Below are 20,239 nucleotides of genomic sequence, written 5' to 3'. Positions count from 1 at the left end.
ATAGCATTTGCATGGGTTGAAAAATGAGGAAGAATGTGCACTGAAAGAAAGGGGTGAAATAGCACCTCTTTAGGATCCAGGAGGGACGCGGGTGGCGCTGTGGGTAAAACCTCAGCGCCTAGGACTTGCCGATCACATGGTCGGCGGTTCGAATCCCCGCGGCGGGGTGTGCTCCCGTCATTCGGTCCCAGCGCCTGCCAACCTAGCAGTTCGAAAGCACCCCCGGGTGCAAGTAGATAAATAGGGACCGCTTACCAGCGGGAAGGTAAACGGCGTTCCGTGTGCTGCGCTGGCTCACCAGATGCAGCTTGTCACGCTGGCCACGTGACTCGGAAGTGTCTTCGGACAGCGCTGGCTCCCGGCCTATAGAGTGAGATGAGCGCACAACCCTAGAGTCTGGCAAGACTGGCCCGTACGGGCAGGGGTACCTTTACCTTTACCTTTAGGATCCAGGAATTCCAGTCTCCTGCTGTCCAATTCAACCCCAGCTCTGGTGGAATTTACTCCCTCTTGACCCCTCCTGCCCCCCCCAATGGTGCATTGTGCCCAGCTGAGAAAATTAATATTTTAATGTGAGATGAAGGGTTATTTTTGCCTTAGAGATTTCCTTCAAAACGGAAATCCTGTTTCACAAGAACTTAGATATAGGTAATCTGGGTTCAGGGTAGCTGCAATCACATCAGAGACCCTGTAATTCAATTACTTACAGCTCAAACCTGGAATGTCTTAGAATAGGGGTCGGCAAACTACGTCTGGGGGCTGAATGTGGCCCCCTCAGCTCGTAAATCCGGCCCGTGGACCCTGCCACCCGCTCGGTCAGCCCCTGCACGCTGCAGACACCACATCACAAGGGGACTGACTTCCATGATGCTGGCACGGCTTCTGGGCAGGTGCCTACACTGGCGCAGGATTGGCTGCAGGAAGTTGTTTATTTCCTTGACATCTGATGGGAGGGCGTTCCACAGGGGCAGGCACCACCATCGACAAGGCCCTTTAAAGTGTCGTGAGATTGGCATCTTCTGTAAACATCTGCCAGTAATAAGGCTCAACTCAAATTACCCTTGAATATGTAAATCACACCCACCAGTGTCTGTGGGCTGCTATAAAGAGTTTTGTAAGGACCATTGGAGGAGCACAGAGAAGGAACCTCCGTCCCACAGCACAAGACTGCTCTACATCAGTGCAGGTACCATCTCCACAACTGTCTCTCTACGCTTTCTTTTCTTGAGCTGCTTTGTTCCCCTGTTAGGGCTAAACCACCTGTGAGGCAGGAAAGCTGTGTATAGCTCAGGGATCACCAATATTTTAAGTCCTGTGGGCACACTTCGAATTTTGAGTGAGTGCTGTGGGAGGTCCCCCTCCCCCACCTGTCACTTATCTCTCTTCTCCCCCAAATCACTCCCTCGAACAAAAGGAGAATGCGTGCACATACACACTTCACATTGATCTGGGAATTATCCTGAGCCTTTTAAAGTACACACAGCTGAAAGTGGATGTGGGAACCTGCGGCACTATAGAAATTTATAAGGGAAGAAAAAACTAACCACCCTTACCGTCCCAGGACTAAGGGAGCAGCCAGGGGCTCCCAGAGGCTTTGTGGGTGCCAGCGAAAGGCCTCAAAGGCCCCATTGCAGTCATCAATGCAATGCTGGTAATCCCTGGTCTAGCTCTTCCTTTGAATGATTTCCCTATCATTATAGCCACTTAAGAGACAGACTAAGAATCCCAGGGAACTGTGATAGTTTAGTTTAACAGCTCCTGTGACCTGGTATGGTTTGCTGTTTGTTAAGATTCTGCATGCATCCCTCCTTTATTTTTTTCATTTTTCTATTTTTCGTTTGCTGTATGGTTGGTTATGCATTTATTATAATCCAGCCTGTACAGTTTGTTTTTATATAATGGAAAGCGAACGTCTGTCTGTCTGTCTGTCTGTCTGTCTGTGTCCTCTTCCAGTCCTTACAAAGCTGCTGTTAGCTCCATAGTGGAAGAGATGGGGGAGGTACTATATTTTTATCTGATGGTTATAGTGTTTGGGGAATTTTGATTCAGAAAATGGCAGGGGGAGAGAAAGGGTAAAAAAAGAGAAGTCCTCTCTTCCCCAGAGCCACTACTTTGAACAAAATTGTAGAGCTCCATGGCTACTTTAAATTTAAAAACTTGGGAGAGATGCTATATTGGGGTGCCATCCAAGAGGGGCTGAGGACCCCCAAATTTTCAAGGAGGACCTGCTGGGCTTTTGCATGGCCACTGTGGGTCTTGCCAGGCCCTCCTGCAGCTAGGATGGGCCCTGTCAGGCTTTCTCTTTACTCTAGGTGAGGGAAACTGAGGATGGGACAGAAATTTGATTCAGTTTTCATTCAAAGGCGAACCTATCAAAATTGTGCTTTCCAAAACAATGCACAACCTGAAACTCAGCAACCTTTTGAAATTTACACTTGTCCAGATTTTGCAGTGCAGTTATCCAGTCAAGTAATGTGGAAAAAAAATGCACATATTGGAGTAAAGTGTCCACACAAGTGCACTTTTTGGTGAAAATAACATATTCATTGTTTCTCTTGTTGGTTTCTGCCTCGGTGAGGCCATTGACTCTGTACTCTTCCAGTAATGACCCATCCCCCTTGTTGCTTAAGGTGAGGCTGCAGTATAGCTCAAGTGACAGTCAGTGCACCACTGCTTTTGTTCAGAATGCTTACAGTGGTGTCCAAACTTTTTTCAAAGAGGGCCAGATTTGATGAAGTGAAGGGCTGTGAGGGCCAACCAAAGGGCCAACCAAAGTTGTTAACCTTTTTTAGGGTTGAAGTTGTTGAGCTTTTTTAAGGATTTTACCCCAGGAAATAAACTGCCGCAGGGGCTGGATTAAACCAACCAGTGGGCTGGATTAGGCCCCCAAAATGGACTTTGGACATGCCTGGTGCCTTAAGATGTCCTCTGTAGCTTATCACTCTCTGTTTCAACAGCTGTAACTGCTGAAGAGGTGACAAATATCCTGAATGTCAGCCAATCTTCAGGAAGGAATGGAGAAAGCAGGAGGAGATGAAGGTTTGTACACCCACAAGAATGAACTGGCACATTTCTTTTCATGTAAAGAAACCAAATTCTTTACTTTTCTATTTGTTTTCCAAGGCAATGTTCCCAAATCTGCAGATAGCTTTCTGAAAATCATTGGAGGCTAGATATTAAGAAAATAAAAGAATCAGAAGTGGCTTCAACATTACATTACATTACATTACATTACATTACATTACATTACAGTGGTACCTCGGGTTACATACGCTTCAGGTTACATACGCTTCAGGTTACAGACTCCGCAATCCCAGAAATAGTACCTCGGGTTAAGAACTTTGCTTCAGGATGAGAACAGAAATTGTGCAGCGGTGGCACAACAGCAGCGGGAGGCCCTATTAGCTAAAGTGGTGCTTCAGGTTAAGAACAGTTTCAGGTTAAGAACAGACCTCTGGAACGAATTAAGTACTTAACCCGAGGTACCACTGTACATTAATATATATACTGTATAGAGAGAAGTCTGTCTTTCTTTCTGAAGTGGCTTCAAGAGGCAATGCTCTCTGTCTGGGGATTCCCCTGTGCTTAATCAGAGACCTGTAATTAGTGAAGAATGCTTCAGCACAGTTGTTAACAAGAATGAGACCTTGTCAGCATACAGCACCTCTGCTCAGAGATCCGAACTGCCCCCCCCGATTTGGAATTGGCATTGTTAAAGATTTCACACTTGTAAGAAATCAGTCTTTTAATGCTGCAGCCAGCACCCACACATTAGAATTCCCTGCCTATTGATATCATATAGGCAGCTTCACTGTGCCCTTTTGGGCACATGCTTAAAACATTCTTGTTTAGGCAGGCCTATCCAGTCCCCTAGGTGTTGATGTGTTTTATAATCTCTTTTCTGTGTGCTCTAGAATTTTAATGGCCTTTTGTATAGTTTGACTTATTTGTTTAAACTGTTTTCATTGAAAATTTTTATATAACCTGTAAACCAATTAGAAGTTTTGTTATTACAGTCAAGCAGTATTTGCAAAAGAAATACAGGAACAATAAGAAAAAACTTTGAATCTCAAACTCTCAGAATTTCAGCACTAAGATTCAAACAGATGGCAAAGTTAATTTCTCTGTCAGTCAGCATTCCCAGAGCAACTTACACAACAACAACAACAACAACAACAACAACAACAACAACAACTAGTCTAATATAACTAAGACAGGCTTCTTCAACCTGGTGCCCTCCATCTATTTTGAGCTGTTACAGCTTCTATCAAGCTAAGCTAGCACTGTCACTCTGCATGGGATTGATAGGAGCTACAGACCAAATCATCTGAGAAGCACCAAGTTGGCGAAGGTGGATCTAAAGGAATAATAAAACAGCACAGTGCAATGTAAAATGCAAATAAATAAAAACGGGCTGCAGCTTAAAAGAATTAAAAACTTAGCCATGTGAATCCAACTTCTGTCCAAAAATTGTTAATGGATACATGAAGGCCTGTTCCAGGAACAGGAATCCGTCACTATCTCAAAATAAATAACAGGACTTATTCTCTGGGCATGGCTCTAACTGAGCTTTTCATGGTTTTCTGATTATGTTCCCATTCCTCCTCCACATCTGCCTGGGCCTGCCTTAGAGTACAGATTCCATACAGTATTTGGTTGACCACATACAGTCCTATGTTTGGATATAACCCTGGCCTGTCAGTCTAAAGCACAGAGGCTAAGGTTTATCAGGACTAGGGCAACCAGGCTGACTGCTAAAGCAACAGGGCTGCTAAATGCTGAAGATGCACCTCTTTATCCTGTGCTTTGATGCCTGAGATGTGTGTTTTCAGGACCCAACTTATTCCTGTGACTCTAATTGTTTTTAATTCTGACTTTTAAATGGTTGTAACCCACTCTGGGACCTGCTGGTGAAGGGTGGGTAATAAATTTGATTTTAATAATACAAAAAAATACTATAGCGCTGGCTGTCAGCTTCTCCTTAGCCTCAGCAATACCTGGAGAACTCAGCAGGGAGGAGGATGGGGGCCAAACCTGAATTGGTTTGCTCTGCCTGCCATTGGCTCTGGCTAATGTGGGTCTTTCTTCATTCCACCCCACCATTCCCAGTGGACACCATCCACCACTGTTTGAAGGTTTGGTGTGGTTTCTTCTCATATACATTAGGAGGCTCTGCTCCCATTTGATGCTGCACTGAATCTTAGGCATCCCATCCCATGGTGGATGAGGGCAGGGACAGAGTTGGAGGCAAGCCTCATCAGAGCTTGTTTCCAAAAGGGAAATGACAAGCATACCTACAGAGTGAGGTAACTGATCTCCTCTGCAGAAACCAGTGTGTGCAGTTTTCCATCCAGGTTAGTGCTATTGAAATGCAGAATACATATCAGTTGGCTGGGTCAGTTTGATTGATTGCTTTCCATTAATCAGGAGGAACGGAATTAAATATACAAGCAATGGGAGGTGACTCAAAGCCAGAAATCCAACAGCTAAGGCAAGAGAGAAAATAGGGAGCCAGTCAAAGACCAGCACTATGGACAGCTCTAAAGCTGTTAGGTGCAGAACAGAGGTCAGCAAGGCTTACTGGGCATGGGCTGGATCACTCTGCGGACCAGACTGGTGCAGCGCAATGCCGGAAAACGCGTCTGTGCATGTCTGTGGCGCCAAGAGCCACAGCGATTTCCGGAGAAAAAATGGCGCAGCCCAAACGATATGAATCAGAACCATACAGCAATTTCTGGACCATCTGCGGGCCGGATCCAGAACCCATTCGGGCCAGAACCGGCCCGCGGGCCTTAGGTTGCTGACCTCTGGTATAGAATGAACATCAAGCCGCTTCTCTAGGAAGCATTGATAAAGGCCCTAAACACCTGGAGTCCCATGCTCCTACAATGTTCTTTTTTGAAGGCTGCTTAGTGTTTTCAGCCAGGGACAATATGTGAGCATGAGGTCTTGGCAAACCTTCAGGGTGGCTGCTTGCTGGGTTTGGTGTTTCTTGTTGGGTAGTCTGGGTTGCTTGGTTCCTTCTTGATGAGTCCATCACTTGCTCATCCCAAGTGGCTTTTCAGGTTCCCTAAGGCTGCACAAGCTCTTTGACCCACAGCTGCTATAGCAGTGTTGAAGGAAAGGGGCAAAGAAATGACAATATATCTCGCCACCAGTGCCTAGGTTGCTTGTTGGGAGCCATGTCCATAACATGTTATGGCAAATGACATGGATTGCAGCCTAAAGCATTGTCAGTGAAGGATGCATCTAATTTTTCATTTTGGCAGTATACTTACCTGTGGTTTTAGCACTGGTTGAAAAAAGTAAAACTTTGTTGTAGTTGTTTAGTCATTTAGTCGTGTCCGACTCTTCGTGACCCCATGGACCAGAGCACGCCAGGCACTCCTGTCTTCCACTGCCTCCCGCAGTTTGGTCAAACTCATGCTGGTAGCTTCGAGAACACTGTCCAACCATCTCGTCCTCTGTCGTCCCCTTCTCCTTGTGCCCTCCATCTTTCCCAACATCGGGGTCTTCTCTTCTCATGATGTGGCCAAAGTATTGGAGCCTCAGCTTCAGGATCTGTCCTTCCAGTGAGCACTCAGGGCTTACCGTATTTTTCACTTTATAAGACGCACCAGACCACAAGACGCACCTAGTTTTTGGAAGAGGAAAACAAGAAAAAAAGTATTCTGAATCTCAGAAGCCAGAACAGCAAGAGGGATCGCTGTGCAGTGAAAGCAGCAATCCCTCTTGCTTTTCTGGCTTCTGGGATAGCTGCGCAGCCTGCATTCGCTCCATAAGACGCACACACATTTTCCCTTACTTTTTAGGAGGGAAAAAGTGAGTCTTTTAGAGCAAAAAATACAGTATTTCCTTAAGAATTGATAGATTTCCTCCTTCATGGATCACTGCCTTGACATGGCGAAGGGGCTTGAATAACTCAGAGAAGCTATGAGCTATGCTGTGCAGGGCCACCCAAGATGGACAGGTCATAGTGGAGAGTTTTGACTAAACATGATCCACCTGAAGCAGGAACTGGCAAGCCACTCCAGTATCCCTGCCAAGAAAACTCCATGGACAAAGACAACAGGCATATAAAAGTAAAACTAGGAACTTGTTTAACCAACTGTAGGCACAATACTCTGCACAATTGATGCCAAACAGGGCAGTTGCCATGTCATGCAAAAATGTGATTATTTCTAAGTATTGCTTGTTCCTTCTTTAGATTACTCTCCATTTTTTCTTGCATATGGATGTATTTTTGGGTACATTATATATTTCCATCCTAATGTGTTCCCCAGTTCCTTCCGGGGGCATTCGTCCAGCATTAGAGTATCCCTGGCGCTGCAGACTTACAGACATCAACCACAAGATCTTCATCCTGCAGAATGATCATCTGATAGCATCCCCACCAAATTCCAACACATCAGGTAATAGTTCTTATGATTCCTTTGCATCTTGCTGGTCCTGCCGTTACTGACTGAACACTTGTTTACATTCTGGAGCTGAGTAGCCAGGAATCGGGAAACAGGGGTTTTTTTATCATCCAGAACTCACCGGAACTTAGTTCCAGCACCATTGCCATTATAAGAAAACAAGGGAAGTGTTTGAAATATACTCGGAGTCGAGAGTGGATTTCATGCTCTTTATTCAGCTCATAGTGGTGAGGAGGAATGGAAGTTCCCCCAGGATGTCTCCATGATATACATTATTTACACAATGGGCCCCATGTGATTGGCTAATTCCGGGATTCTCCTGTAGGCCAATCCGGTTGCGGATTCACTTCCACCTGGAGCTGGATTGGGTGGCTCCTGTGGACCAGTCAGACTGCTGCATTCTGAATCCTATTGTTCTAGGACCAATCAGACTGCTGCATTTTGGATCCTATTCAACTCAGTACATAACAGTGTTCATGGTGAGTTCTGGCAGCAATTTTTCTAGAAAAATAGCATTGTCAGGAAGGTATCTGATTCAACCACATCTCCTTTAACAATGGTGCTCCATGACTTCTGTGGGTTTCATGAGAATCACTGCAAAACTAGAAAGGAAATGGGAGAATGATATATGCAGTTCTCTTCCTCTGTATTTTATCCTCACAACAACCCTGTGAAGTAGGTTAGGTTGAGATTCAGTGACTGGCCCAAGGCCACCCCGTGAGCTTAAGCTGAGTGGATATTCAAACCCTGGTCTCCCAGGTCATAGAGTGAGTTCGTGTAAACTGTATTTGTTGCTCTACCTGCTTTTGCATCTGGCCCTGCCCAGCAGTGGCATGTGGTCCTTGGAATGTTGCCCAGAAGGGATTGAGGACTGCAGGCCAAAAGGAGCTCCCCACTTCTGCCACAAGAGGTGGAAAAATTACAAACAGGGCATGGGATTATCTGTGGGTCTATGCAAACTACCGACACTATGTAGCAGAAACTCATGAAAACTGGACACGTGTCTACTGTAGTGATCATGTGTATAGACACATATTTGATTTTGAGGGGATCATCAGTAGTTTCCCATCCTATTGAAAACCTTCCTTCCATTTTGGCTTCTCCTACAAAATTCCTGTACCAAATAAGAATGCATGATTTACTCCCTCTCACGGTACTGACCCTGTTTTGTTTTTTGTCTCTAGAGGTAGTATTTGACATATATCCCAACAGAGGTATTACGGGAAATGTAATCTTTATTGGCTTCAATGGACGTGTCCTGTCCTGTGTGGAATCTGGAGGAGGGCCTCCTCAACTAAAGGCAGTGGTGAGTTTTGTCCAGGGCTGGTCCAATCATTTTAGCACCTGCGGCAAACCACAAAACGGTGCCCCCTGCCACAGAAGAAGGTGGGAAGATCTACCTTGGGAACAAAGCAAGGAATCAAACCAACCTTACTCAATGGTTGAACTGGGAATCAAAGGGCATCATGGGTGGGAAAGGGCCTGCTTTGGCTCACTCTGAATGGGGCCCAGAGGGCAGCCCCTTCCCTTTTCTCCCTAGGGGTGGGAGGAGACCAGCAGTCCCTCCTATTCTTTGAGGATCCACTGTGAATGGGGTGGGGGACTGCTAAGAGTGATGTGCCTTGGTCCAGTATACTTGAAGGAGCAGCTCCACCTCCATCGTTCTGCCCGGACACTGAGGTCCAGCTTCGAGGGCCTTCTGGCGGTTCCCTCACTGCAAGAAGCCAAGTTACAGGGAACCAGATAGAGGGCCTTCTCAGTAGTGGCGCCTGCCCTGTGGAACACCCTCCTATCAGATGTCCAGGAAATAAGCAGCTATCCTATTTTTAAGACATCTGAAAGCAGCCCTGTTTAGGGAAGTTTTTAATATTTAATGCTGTATTGTTTTTAACACTAGATTGGGAGCTGTCCAGTGTGGCTGGGGAAACTCAGCCAGATGGATGGGGTATAAATAATAAATTATTATTATTATTATTATTATTATTATTATCCCCATTAAAACAAAAACTTACACGTTTAGATGAATTAATGCATTCTAGTAGGCACTGTTGTTGCTTTTATCAATTAAAGTTCTACCTTGCCTTTCCTCCAAAGGAGACCAGGGTGGCAAACAACGAAGCAATAGAAAAATACAATTAAAAATAAAGTGCAACCATATTAAAAAGTTTAAAAACAATAATATATTTTTAAAAAGCTATTTTTTGGGTATTTAAAAATAATCCCATATTTTCAGGATCCTCCCCTTCCCTTCCACAAACATTTGCTTTCTCTCAAGCAACTGCAAGTGATGCAATACAACTTTTCTTTCTACCCAAGTCTTTGCGTTTCTGTTTTCTTTTAGCCTGGGAATATTAAGGAAATGTACAATGAGGTGAACGAATTCAGGAGCTCCACTTTCTTCAGAAAGCCTGGTGGCAAAGAGACGTACAGCTTGGAATCTGCAGCATTCCCGGGCTGGTTCATAAGCACTTCTCCTGAGCCAAACAAGCCTGTTGGTTTGAGCCGCCAAGGAGCCACGGAGATCACAGAATTTTATATGGCGAGAATATAGGACTAAATGTGACCTTCTGCTTTAAAGGAGAATATCTGCCACTACCAGGGAGCTGTCATTGAAAATACATGACACAGAGGAAATCATCCCCTAGAAACCCCGACGCTTCTCCATTTGTTGTTATTTTTATTCTTTATTAAATTTGTTATTTGCTTTATCTTGCCCAGGACAACCCAAAGTGTCTTAGAACCAACCAACCAACCAACCAACCAACCAACCAACCACCCACCCACCACACATACAGTAGATACATTAAAGTCTATAGGAAAACAGAAATACATTAACACTCCTCCCACTTCACAGATAGTTAAGGACTAAAGGCCTGGTAATAGAGGAAAGTTTTTGCCTGGGGCCTAAGGATATGATTGTGCCAGGCGAGCCTCCCTGGGGAGAACATTTCATAAATGGAGAGACACTGCAGAAAAGGCCCATTCTCATGTTGCCACATGCCAGATCTCTTTTTGAGGGGGCACACAAAGTAGAGCTGCAGATGGTGATCGCTGGGTCAGGGTCAGTTAATATGTGAGAGGCAGTCCTTGAGATATTGCAGTCCAGTTTCTGGCTGATGTCACAATATATGTCTGTTGAGCTCTTCTGCACTTCAGCACTGGGGAGCTGTCCGGGTGGGGGAAAGCCAGGATTTATGAGGCAAAATTCCTGGCAACGCTCCTCAGGGGGTTCTGGGGAGTGCACAGTATCCCGTGGTTGCTTAAGCTCGTATCTAGAAAGGCAGTACGGACAAAACCTCGGAAGTATGTCCCTGCCATGGACGAATCGTCTCAGGTATGATTTGTGATCGGTTCCTCGTGAATTTGGAATATTGGCGTTGATTATGGGGCGCTCCTGAAATGGCATATGATAAAGGGCTGCAATTAATCAGCTGCCGAAAGGACTGGATTTGAGCCATGAAGGTATTTCAATGATTTTCAACAAGCACAAAAATACTTACAATAGCCAGAATGGAAGGGGAGGCAAGGCAATGTTTGTTTTGATGGTTCCTAAATGGTCTTTTTCTTTCTTGACCACCCCTGTAAAATGAAAGAATCATGGGCAGGCGTTTTGATGTTATCTGTTACTGAGAGAGAGAGGGGAGCCAATGATTTATGCTCAACAAAGGGTTCTACAATTTCTTTTACACCCTTCCCTCTTGACTGAGATTGAATGGATCTTATATAAATTTTCTTGGACTGGATCAGGAGTGGAGAAGAGAACAATTTGCTATGGACTGCTAATTACACTTGGCAGGAATTTAAATATGTGACTTTGATCTTTAACTGCGAGCTGTGGAAAATATCCCCAGAATTTTAATGGCAGAGCAGACATCAACTTGGGGAGTTGTTTATAGCTCAGCAAGTACTTGAACAACAGAAGGAATGTTTTCAAAGGAGTGGAATGGACCAAGAACAATGACAATCTCTCTTCACACCAGGTCTAGGAACAACCTGCTAGAAGGAATGAACACATGAATTTTTTTTTATATGTTTGGAAAATAAGAATGGTGCTGATTGTAAGGAAACAAGAAGGCTAGCCACGAAAATGGATTAAAACTAATAGAAGGATGAGAATGTGATTAAAGAAGAAGAAGAAGTGGCAACATCAGGAAGCATTGGACATGTTTGTAACAGGAGCGGGAAACCTTATTATTATTATTTTTTAAAAAAATTGTATTAAATTTAAATAATTTGGATCAATTTATTAAAATTCGGAAAACACACACACACACACACACACACACACACACACACGAATGAAATATTGTAGTCCTGAGCCTTTTAAAGCTTTATAGGTCAAAACCAGCAAAGGCCACTGAGAGATCCAGCAGAACTAGGAAACAGCTTTCACCTTTGTCCTTAGCCCACCGGAGATCATCGACCAGCAAGGTCAAGGCAGTTTCAGCCCCATGATGAGGCCTGATTCCCGAATGAAAAGGATCTAAATGGTCCACATCCTCCAGGCGTGCCTGGAGTTGTTTAGCAACCATCCGCTCAGTCACCGTGCCTGAAGATGGGAGATTTAAAACTGAGTGATTGTTGGCCATATTGGATGGGTCCAAAGATGGTTTTTAAAGAAGCTTTTTAATAACTGCCTCTTTCAGTGAGTCTGGGAAGGCTTCCACACAGAGGGAAGCATTCACCACCCCACGGAGCCCATCGCCCAGCCCTTCCTGGCTCGCTTTTATGAGCCAGGATGGGCAAGGATCAAGGAGACAGGTGGTTGGTTTCACTCATCCAAGCAGCCTGTCCACATCTTCAGAGGGGACAGATTGGAAGTGATCCCATGCAACTTGACTAGGCAGGACACTAGGACTCTAGGTACAATTGCATGCAGAAATGTGAACGTTAATGAGAAATTGGCACCAGAATGCTGATGAATATTCCTGAGGACTCTTTTTAAAACAAAATGAATGAACTTTATTATGGTCACAGACCAGGATAAAAAAACAAACAAACAGATAAATAAAATAGCAGTTAGGATTTTTTTAACTGATAAATGTTGGAGCAGATAAGGACAAAGAAACAAGCATAGGATAAAACATCTGAATAAAATACAAGATTAAACACAAGGACTCTTTTAAAAACAAAATGCAAACTAATATGGAAATGAGGAGAACTGAACAAGACTGGAAAAATGAGAAACCAAGAGCAACCAAAATTGACCTATCCAGCCATCCCTACTCTTGATAGATGCAATTTCCTTGTGTTTTTGTAGCTTGAGTGAATACTGGAAGTTCTGAACATGTTAGAACTGAAAGGCATTTTGCTACTTGATTAGGATATACATACATTGGCATTAAAACCTCCCTCCTCTTTCAGAAGTTCTAATCACCTTTTACTTTATCAAAATAAAACTGAGTGATCTCAGCACCTCCTTGATGACTCAAACGAATCGGCTGGTTTGGCTCAGTCAAGGTGCTTAGGAACCAACCCGGGAATGCTGCAGATTCAAAGCTGCCAGTCTCTGTGCTGCTGCCACTTTTACAAAAGAAAGTGAAGTTCTTGTGTTCCTTGCCATCGTTGTAGAGATCCATAATGCCTTTACCCTATTTTAGATAAAAAAGCATACAAAAGGTTTAGTAGAAAGAAAGCTTGTGCTGTATCACAAATGAATGCCATCCGTTGCCTGGGAGAAAGCGAGACTTGGGGCTAAATCCCAATGATTGTAACCAAAGCATATAAAAATTCAAAGTTTACTGGAAGCCTCAAGTTTAAATCTGGATTGTGTCATGAATACACCAAGCATTCAGCCATGAGATAAGCCTTTCATTCAAAGGATGGGAGGACCTGTGGCCCTCTAGACGTTGGTGGACTACAATTCCTATCATCTCTGACCATTGGCTGTCCTGGATGGGGCCGATGGGAGTTAAAGTCCAACAAGATCTGACCCACCACTGGTTCTTCAGCTTCAATTCCTGTCTGCCTTTCATAAGTTTGAATCTTTGCTTATATACCAAAACAGGAAGGTTTCACTACTGAATTTGAAAAAACAAAACAGGAAATAGAAGCAGAAGCTGAATAATTAAGGAGAAATTCATAACTAATGGAGAAGAGTGCAGAACGTACAATCAGGAAGTGTTTGCTTTCACTAAAAGGACAGAAGCAACCCTAAAAAAACTCAGTAGATCTTTGCCTCTCCCAGTAGACAGGCCAGGAAGACAAAGGAGAGGGAAGAAGCACAGAAGGATAACAGAGAGAAGAATGGAATGCAGTGATTAAGGAAAAAAAGAATGAGCAAACAGCAGAGAATATCTAAAGTCTTTGTCATGGTGGATGCATCTAAACAAGCAGAAGAAATTTGAAACAATTGAATGTGGCTTTGAACCAGAAGTGAAACCCACCTCTAAGGTCAGCTGAGGTTGACCCCCAGGTTCACCACAGGAGAGGGTTTGTGCTCCATCTTGGGTGCCCAAAAAGATGGGGAATTTGTTTTCATCCATCTCTCTGTTGGGGGTCATAGCCACCAAGTAACCTGGAACCAAAAAACAGGCAAAGATCAGTGTGATAAGAGTGGGGTGTGACCATGGAAAAGTTATGGAGCACCATTTCTGACCCTAGCTGAAGACAGTGCTGCTGTATCAGACACTTCCTGAAACCTGGTTACCCAGTCCCAGAATTTGCACAAGTGTTCAATCAGTAGCAGTGTAGGTCTCAGCTGTGAGATGTGAAGGGATCATAACCATTGTTACCGGGTGAGTTGCCATCTTTGGGGGCTGCTACCAGCATGTTGTTCTTCAGGAACAGGAACTTCTGGTTGATATCCCAAATCCTGTAGAGCCATGGGCTCCCTAACCGAAGGGAAGGATCTGTGATGAAAAGAAGTAAAACAAATTTATCAACACACAAGAAAAAATGGAATATTCTAAAGAAGGAACAAACAACTTTTCAGACATATCTTTTTTCTTCTGTGTTGGAGCTGCAGTTCTTTTTTTCCCCTTTTGTGTGAAGTGGTGATAGCCATGGTTGGCACAACACATTTTCCATGGTGGCAACATTGTGGAGTTTCTGATGTGAGTCTAGGACTTCCTCTATCCTTAAGATATTGCGCAGCAAGTCATTAAAGGTGTTCCTAGTGTATCTTTTTTCATTTGGTATTAAGAATACAGGTTTATATATTGCCAAAGAGACAGCCTAGTTGTCTGGCTGTTTTCAGCTTTTATTCAATGGGATCCAACCTGGCTGAAACCCAAGGACTCTAGTTTGACTGGTTTCTCCAGGTGAAATCCATCGACTCCCCCTGCTGCTGTGTGTATCAGTTTCCTTTTGACTAAAGACCCCTGCTTTTTAGAGGAGTTTTGATTCTGACCATGTTCTTGCCCTCCTGAACCATGGCAGAACGAGATAAGCAGAATAATCTTGGGAACAGAGCACGCATGCATGTACGAATGAATGAATGAATGAATGAATGAGGTTAGCTAACGAAGCAGGATATCTATTTGGTTATCTGCAAGTATATTTGCACACAATATCGTCCATGAAATATGTACTTTAAAAAAACAGTCGTGATTGTTTACGACCCTCCTCCCCCTCCCAATTCTATAACCCAGTAATTCAGGATAATACTTCATGCATCTGGTAAAATGAGCTGTAGTTCATGAAAGCTTATATTGTTAGGAAAATCGTCCAACAGGTACCGCTCGTTCTTTGCTGAAACAGACTAACACGGCTAGATTTTGGGGACCAAGTCCTCCTTGCTTTTATGTTAAACCACCAACATGGAAAATATCCCCGTGGGGAATGTCATTTCACTCAGCTGGTGTACATGCTTACGGTGACGTAGCATGGTTTGCTGGTTTCCGGGGCAGGTGGGAGCCAGGTGGATGCACGTGCACACGGGGATAGGATGCGGAAGATGAAGGGAGCCTGCCACACAAGGCCAGCCCTCGCTGTTGATGCCACACTGCAATGCCTGCCTGCCCACGCAGGGTGGAACCCAGCTAGCAAATTGTGGCCCTTGGCAGGTAAATCCCCCTGATGCCCTAGGAGAGGAGTGCCAGGCTTTACTCGGGTTGCCCCTTGTCTGCTTCCCTCCATCCGTGCCCACTCACCATTGGGAGAGCATACTGAGCGAGGAGTGAGTGAGCAGTACGTTGGTTGGGCTGCCATTCAGAGAGAGGGTCTGGGATGTAGTGGCAATGCCAGGTCAGACTCTGGCGCCCAGATAGCCCTGCAGCAGGCAGGGAAGGATGAGGAGCTGAGGACAGGGCACACCAGTACTTGCCTGGACAGGAATCCCCGCAGAAGCCAACACCTGCATGGGGATGCCTGGTTTGCACCCACTCAAAATTATGCCCCCAGGGGACTCGACCTTCTCCCCCCCCCCAGTATGTTATGCCCCTGTGAGCATATATGGATAATGGAAATTCTAATTTAATTTAAGGATCACTGCAGGTTTTCAGAACTTCTCTTGGGCAGGAAATATAAAAGCAAAGCATTGATTTCACCTGGCTTAGGAAAGTGATGGAATAAATCTCTCATTTTCTGGTCCACAGTCATCTTGTAGGGCTTCTCCCTTAAAGTCTCTGTGTCTACTTTCTCCATTGCTTCCCAAGGATTGGTTGAGATTCAGGCTACAAGCTCACTCTTCTGCAGTTGTAGCTACTAAAAGAGAGGGATGTAAAATGTTAGAGGAGAGGCTGCAAAAACCCAAAGTTCCATTGATGGCCCTTCTGCACAATATCCCCGGATCAACATAGATACATATATATATAACTTTATTTGTAAGCCACCTTTACATAGTTCATACCATGCTCAAGGCGGCTAACAACATTGAAAAACTACATAATTACAACATAACAACCAAACCAAACAAGTTCCACATAAATCATAGTAAGATCTAAAATAAAATATCAGTATCAATCAAAAAATCAGTATCAAAAATAGCAACAACCCACTGCCTAAACAACACCCCAGGAAAAGGTCGTTCAGCAGCCTCAGCTTTTGTAGTTGGAGTCCGTCCTGGCCCCACCCTCCCAGGCCAGGTGGAACAGGCTTGCAAGGCAGGAAGGAAGTCTTCCAGGACTCACAGCCAATATAAATTAGGCATGGTGAAGCAAGGCTAATTACGCAACCAATGTCCAGGAGTAAGAATACAGCAACAGAGAATCAGACGATATGCCACTGGTATGAATTGATGCAATATAGCAGATCATTAAGTCAGAGCTTCCACCTTCTTGAAATTTAAAACAGATACACAAGCTTCCAGTTTCTATCAGGATAGAGGCTCTGGAGGTGAATTTTTAATCCTTTCCCTTGTGCTCAATCAAGCTTAACCCTCCGTCTCCAAACATTTGTATTACCCTCTTTAAGGGGAGAAGGAATGAAGGACAGATCTGCTGGGCTGGGCTGGATTAGGGAGGCGATATATTTCTTTAAAAACATATATCCTGCACAAAAGAACATTACAAATTACAAAAATATCTCAAAATACCTTACAATAAATTCATTTTAAAAAATAGAGATGCCACTTACAGCCAAAGTAAAACGAGAATAAAGTAAACAGCAGTCCAGAATGCTTAGAAAGGGGAAACAAAAAGTACACCTGAATTAGTATTGTTAATTACAATTAATTGACATTAAAATCAAGGAAATATGTCTCCCTCAGCTTCACTGCCCCCCACCCACCAAATGACTATAATGATAGATGGGGGAAATGGGTCTGAGGAAAGGCTAAACAGAGATTTCCTGCCTCTGAGATAATTTGGCATTTGAAGCAGACAATTTAGCATAGTCTTCCCTAATCTGAGGCCCTCCACATGTTGTGGACCACAGCTCCCATCAGTCTCAACCAGGATACCCAATGATCATGGATGATGGAAGCTGTAATACAACAATATCTGGAAGGCAAGTAGCTGGGAAAGGCTATGATCTCAACTAGCTGCCTTCCAGATATTGCTGGATATCTGGATAGAAGGTTCAGAGAAGTAATTGAGGAGATGCTACCTGTGCTGGTGTGAGGAAGTCCTGTGCCTTGCTATGAATTGTTTTCTCAGATTTACACAGCATCTTTTAGCTTAGTCAGACCAGTGGGTGTGGTTTATATGCTCTATGGCACCTTATATGGCACAAACACTAATCCAAGTCTTGCAGCAGCAGCCAGCTGTTCCGGGAAGTTACAAATGCTGTGATAGTTCAAAAGCTGAGGGCTCCTCCCAACATCCTTTTTATTCTGCATTTGTGATCCTTTATGCTCATGATGGTACTGAGGTGGTCATATGCAACCCCAGTTTCAATACTCTTTGAGACTAGCGATAGAGGAGAAATTTGATTCAGTGTTCATATAAACCTGAATCTTATCAAATTTGCACATTCCAAACAATATGTGAACTGAAACAAAGCTATCTTAAATTTGCGGTTCTGCAGATTTCGCAATGCAGTTCTCCATCCAATCAAATAATGTTTGTGGAATTGCATATATTATAGGAAAGTGTGCAGTATAATGGACACATTAGTAAAAATCTACAGAAATGCATTATATCGGGGGAAATTGATCACAAACATGTGTACACTAGTCATAACTGCATAGAAAATGTGTTTAGTGGGAGAAATTTGCAGTAAAAAACTAGTGAATCTTCATGAGGAATTCTTTAAAAATGCAAATTGCTGCAAAATGTAGAGAACTGAATTTCTGCCCACACCCCTCTTTTGCAGTGCCCTCCTTCCCTATGCAGTGTGGACTTTTGGCCAGTTGCCTGCTGGGGTGTGTGTGTGTGTGTGTGTGTGTTTGTGTGTGTGTGTGTGTGTTTGTGTGTGTGTGTGAGAGAGAGAGAGAGAGAGAGAGAGAATGAATATTTGGAAGAGTCTCTGATTGGCCTTGGGGAGCCTTTTTCCATCCTGCTGAAGCAGGTTAATGCAACTATCATTTAAGAATAGGGGTGGGGAACCTGTGGCCCTCTAGATGTTGAACACAACTCCCATCATCCTGATGCAGGGACAGACCTTCAAAATTTAACCCTCTTCCAGCCCAAAGCTGGGTAAGGGAGGCACCAGGCTTTGGGGAAGAGGCGTGAGACCTAGATCCATCCTACCTCCTTCCCAAAGTTGGGCAAGTTCAAATGAGGCTTTAGGATGAAGGTAGGAGGACAACAAAGGATGTGGGTGGCGCTGTGGCTTAAACCACAGAGCCTAGGACTTGCCGATCAGAAGGTTGGCGGTTTGAATCCCTGCGACGGGGCGGTTCCCTCACTGCAAGAAGCCAAGTTACAGGGAACCAGATAGAGGGCCTTCTCAGTAGTGGCACCCGCCTTGTGGAACACCCTCCCATCAGCTGTCCAGGAAATAAGCAGCTATCCTATTTTTAAGACATCTGAAAGCAGCCCTGTTTAGGGAAGTTTTTAATATTTAATGCTGTATTGTTTTTAACACTAGATTGGGAGCTGTCCAGTATGGCTGGGGAAACTCAGCCAGATGGCTGGGGTATAAATAATAAATTATTATTATTATTATTATTATTATTATTATCCCCATTAAAACAAAAACTTACACGTTTAGATGAATTAATGCATTCTAGTAGGCACTGTTGTTGCTTTTATCAATTAAAGTTCTACCTTGCCTTTCCTCCAAAGGAGCCCAGGGTGGCAAACAACGAAGCAATAGAAAAATACAATTAAAAATAAAGTGCAACCATATTAAAAAGTTTAAAAACAATAATATATTTTTTTAAAGCTATTTTTAGGGTATTTACAAATAATTCCATATTTTCAGGATCCTCCCCTTCCCTTCCACAAACATTTGCTTTCTCTCAAGTAACTGCAAGTGATGCAATACAACTTTTCTTTCTACCCAAGTCTTTGCGTTTCTGTTTTCTTTTAGCCTGGAAATATTAAGGAAATGTACAATGAGGTGAACAAATTCAGGAGCTCCACTTTCTTCAGAAAGGCTGGTGGCAAAGAGGCGTACAGCTTGGAATCTGCAGCATTCCCGGGCTGGTTCATAAGCACTTCTCCTGAGCCAAACAAGCCTGTTGGTTTGAGCCGCCAAGGAGCCACGGAGATCATGGAATTTGATGAACATAACCTGACATTCGTTATGATTGAACTTAAAGAAGAACGGATGAATTTGAGGACCAGAGCCCTATCTGAATTGGAAAAGAAAAGCCTGACAGAGTTTCAGGAGGCGACAGGACTAACATTGGTTGAGAAAGAGAGGTATTTGGGGGTTAGTATGACCGCCAAAAATGTGAATCTGCTTAAGGACAACTGTGAAGGATGTTGGATTGAAGAGAAGGGGAATTTGGAAATATGGACAAATCAGAAGTTGTTACTGTTGGGCCGAGTCGTTGTGGTGGGGATGGGGGCTGCTGTGTTGCTGGGGATGTTGCTGTTGTTTCAAACATTGCAAGCTCTGGATGGGATGGAGGGTCTCAGGAGGTGGCAGAGGGATGCTCCTAGAGTTGTTTGGCAGGGCAGGAAGCCTCGAGTTAAGCTTAAGATATTGATGGATGCTAAAGAAGGAGGTGGACCTGCCCTGCCAGACCTTTAAACTTCGTTGTGAACCATCTGCCTTTTGCTGGTTGAGAGAATGGTTGCTTCTTGAAAACACTGAAGTATTGGACAATGGCAGACGAAGTTGATGGGCTATACGGAATTGGCGGAAATGACTGGCAAGATCCGAGACCAGGGTGAAGAGTGGGTGGAAGAAGATTGGAAAAAGTTTAAAGACTATTTACAGAAATATTGTAAAATTAAGGAATGTTAGAAAAATGTTGGAATGAAATTACATGGCTTTAGTAGAAATGTCATAAGGAATTAAGTATAAATAGATTAATAGAAAATTAA

The 20,239-nt window shown here is 43.9% G+C and overlaps 2 protein-coding genes across 4 annotated transcripts; one reads left to right on the top strand and one right to left on the bottom strand.

The window, feature by feature from the left end:
- Positions 1 to 1,058: 1,058 nt before the first annotated feature.
- LOC308463855 (interleukin-36 alpha-like) lies at positions 1,059 to 10,126 on the top strand. The gene is made up of 5 exons (XM_080982660.1): positions 1,059 to 1,186; positions 2,958 to 3,039; positions 7,284 to 7,412; positions 8,603 to 8,724; positions 9,760 to 10,126. The coding sequence occupies exons 2-5, from the start codon at positions 2,991 to 2,993 to the stop codon at positions 9,967 to 9,969; spliced, it is 510 nt and encodes a 169-aa protein (XP_080838786.1). The 5' UTR covers positions 1,059 to 1,186; positions 2,958 to 2,990; the 3' UTR covers positions 9,970 to 10,126.
- Positions 10,127 to 12,356: 2,230 nt separating this feature from the next.
- Positions 12,357 to 17,420, bottom strand: LOC308463852 (interleukin-36 receptor antagonist protein-like). Of its 3 annotated transcripts, XM_080982654.1 has the most exons (6): positions 17,406 to 17,420; positions 16,935 to 16,977; positions 15,908 to 16,064; positions 14,153 to 14,269; positions 13,805 to 13,935; positions 12,357 to 13,009 (listed from the first exon to the last, which is right to left on the bottom strand). In XM_080982654.1, exons 3-6 carry the CDS (start codon positions 16,002 to 16,004, stop codon positions 12,788 to 12,790), a joined length of 567 nt encoding a protein of 188 aa, XP_080838780.1. In that variant the 5' UTR covers positions 16,005 to 16,064; positions 16,935 to 16,977; positions 17,406 to 17,420; the 3' UTR covers positions 12,357 to 12,787. The 3 variants fall into 3 exon arrangements, with proteins under 3 accessions (XP_080838780.1, XP_080838781.1, XP_080838782.1); XM_080982655.1 differs by lacking the exons at positions 16,935 to 16,977; positions 17,406 to 17,420 and adding an exon at positions 16,358 to 16,588 and having other exon boundaries at positions 15,908 to 16,061; XM_080982656.1 differs by lacking the exons at positions 16,935 to 16,977; positions 17,406 to 17,420 and adding an exon at positions 16,372 to 16,389.
- Between the last annotated feature and the right edge of the window lie 2,819 nt (positions 17,421 to 20,239).

Source organism: Podarcis pityusensis (genome assembly GCF_964106645.2).
Source record: "Podarcis pityusensis genome assembly, chromosome: 15".
NCBI classification, from domain to species: domain Eukaryota; kingdom Metazoa; phylum Chordata; class Lepidosauria; order Squamata; family Lacertidae; genus Podarcis; species Podarcis pityusensis.
The sequence above is the reverse complement of the archived record's forward strand: the minus strand, read 5'-3'. Positions and strand labels throughout refer to the sequence as shown.

Coding starts and splice junctions, on each gene's coding strand:
- LOC308463855 (XM_080982660.1), top strand. CDS start 2,991: ATGTCAGCCAATCTTCAGGAAGGAATGGAGAAAGCAGGAGGAGATGAA. Junction 7,413..8,602: donor ACCAAATTCCAACACATCAG/GTAATAGTTCTT, acceptor TTTTGTCTCTAG/AGGTAGTATTTGACATATAT. Junction 8,725..9,759: donor CTCCTCAACTAAAGGCAGTG/GTGAGTTTTGTC, acceptor GTTTTCTTTTAG/CCTGGGAATATTAAGGAAAT.
- LOC308463852 (XM_080982654.1), bottom strand. CDS start 16,004: ATGGAGAAAGTAGACACAGAGACTTTAAGGGAGAAGCCCTACAAGATG. Junction 14,270..15,907: donor CCATCACTTTCCTAAGCCAG/GTGAAATCAATG, acceptor TTTTCATCACAG/ATCCTTCCCTTCGGTTAGGG. Junction 13,936..14,152: donor CAAAGATGGCAACTCACCCG/GTAACAATGGTT, acceptor TTTTGGTTCCAG/GTTACTTGGTGGCTATGACC.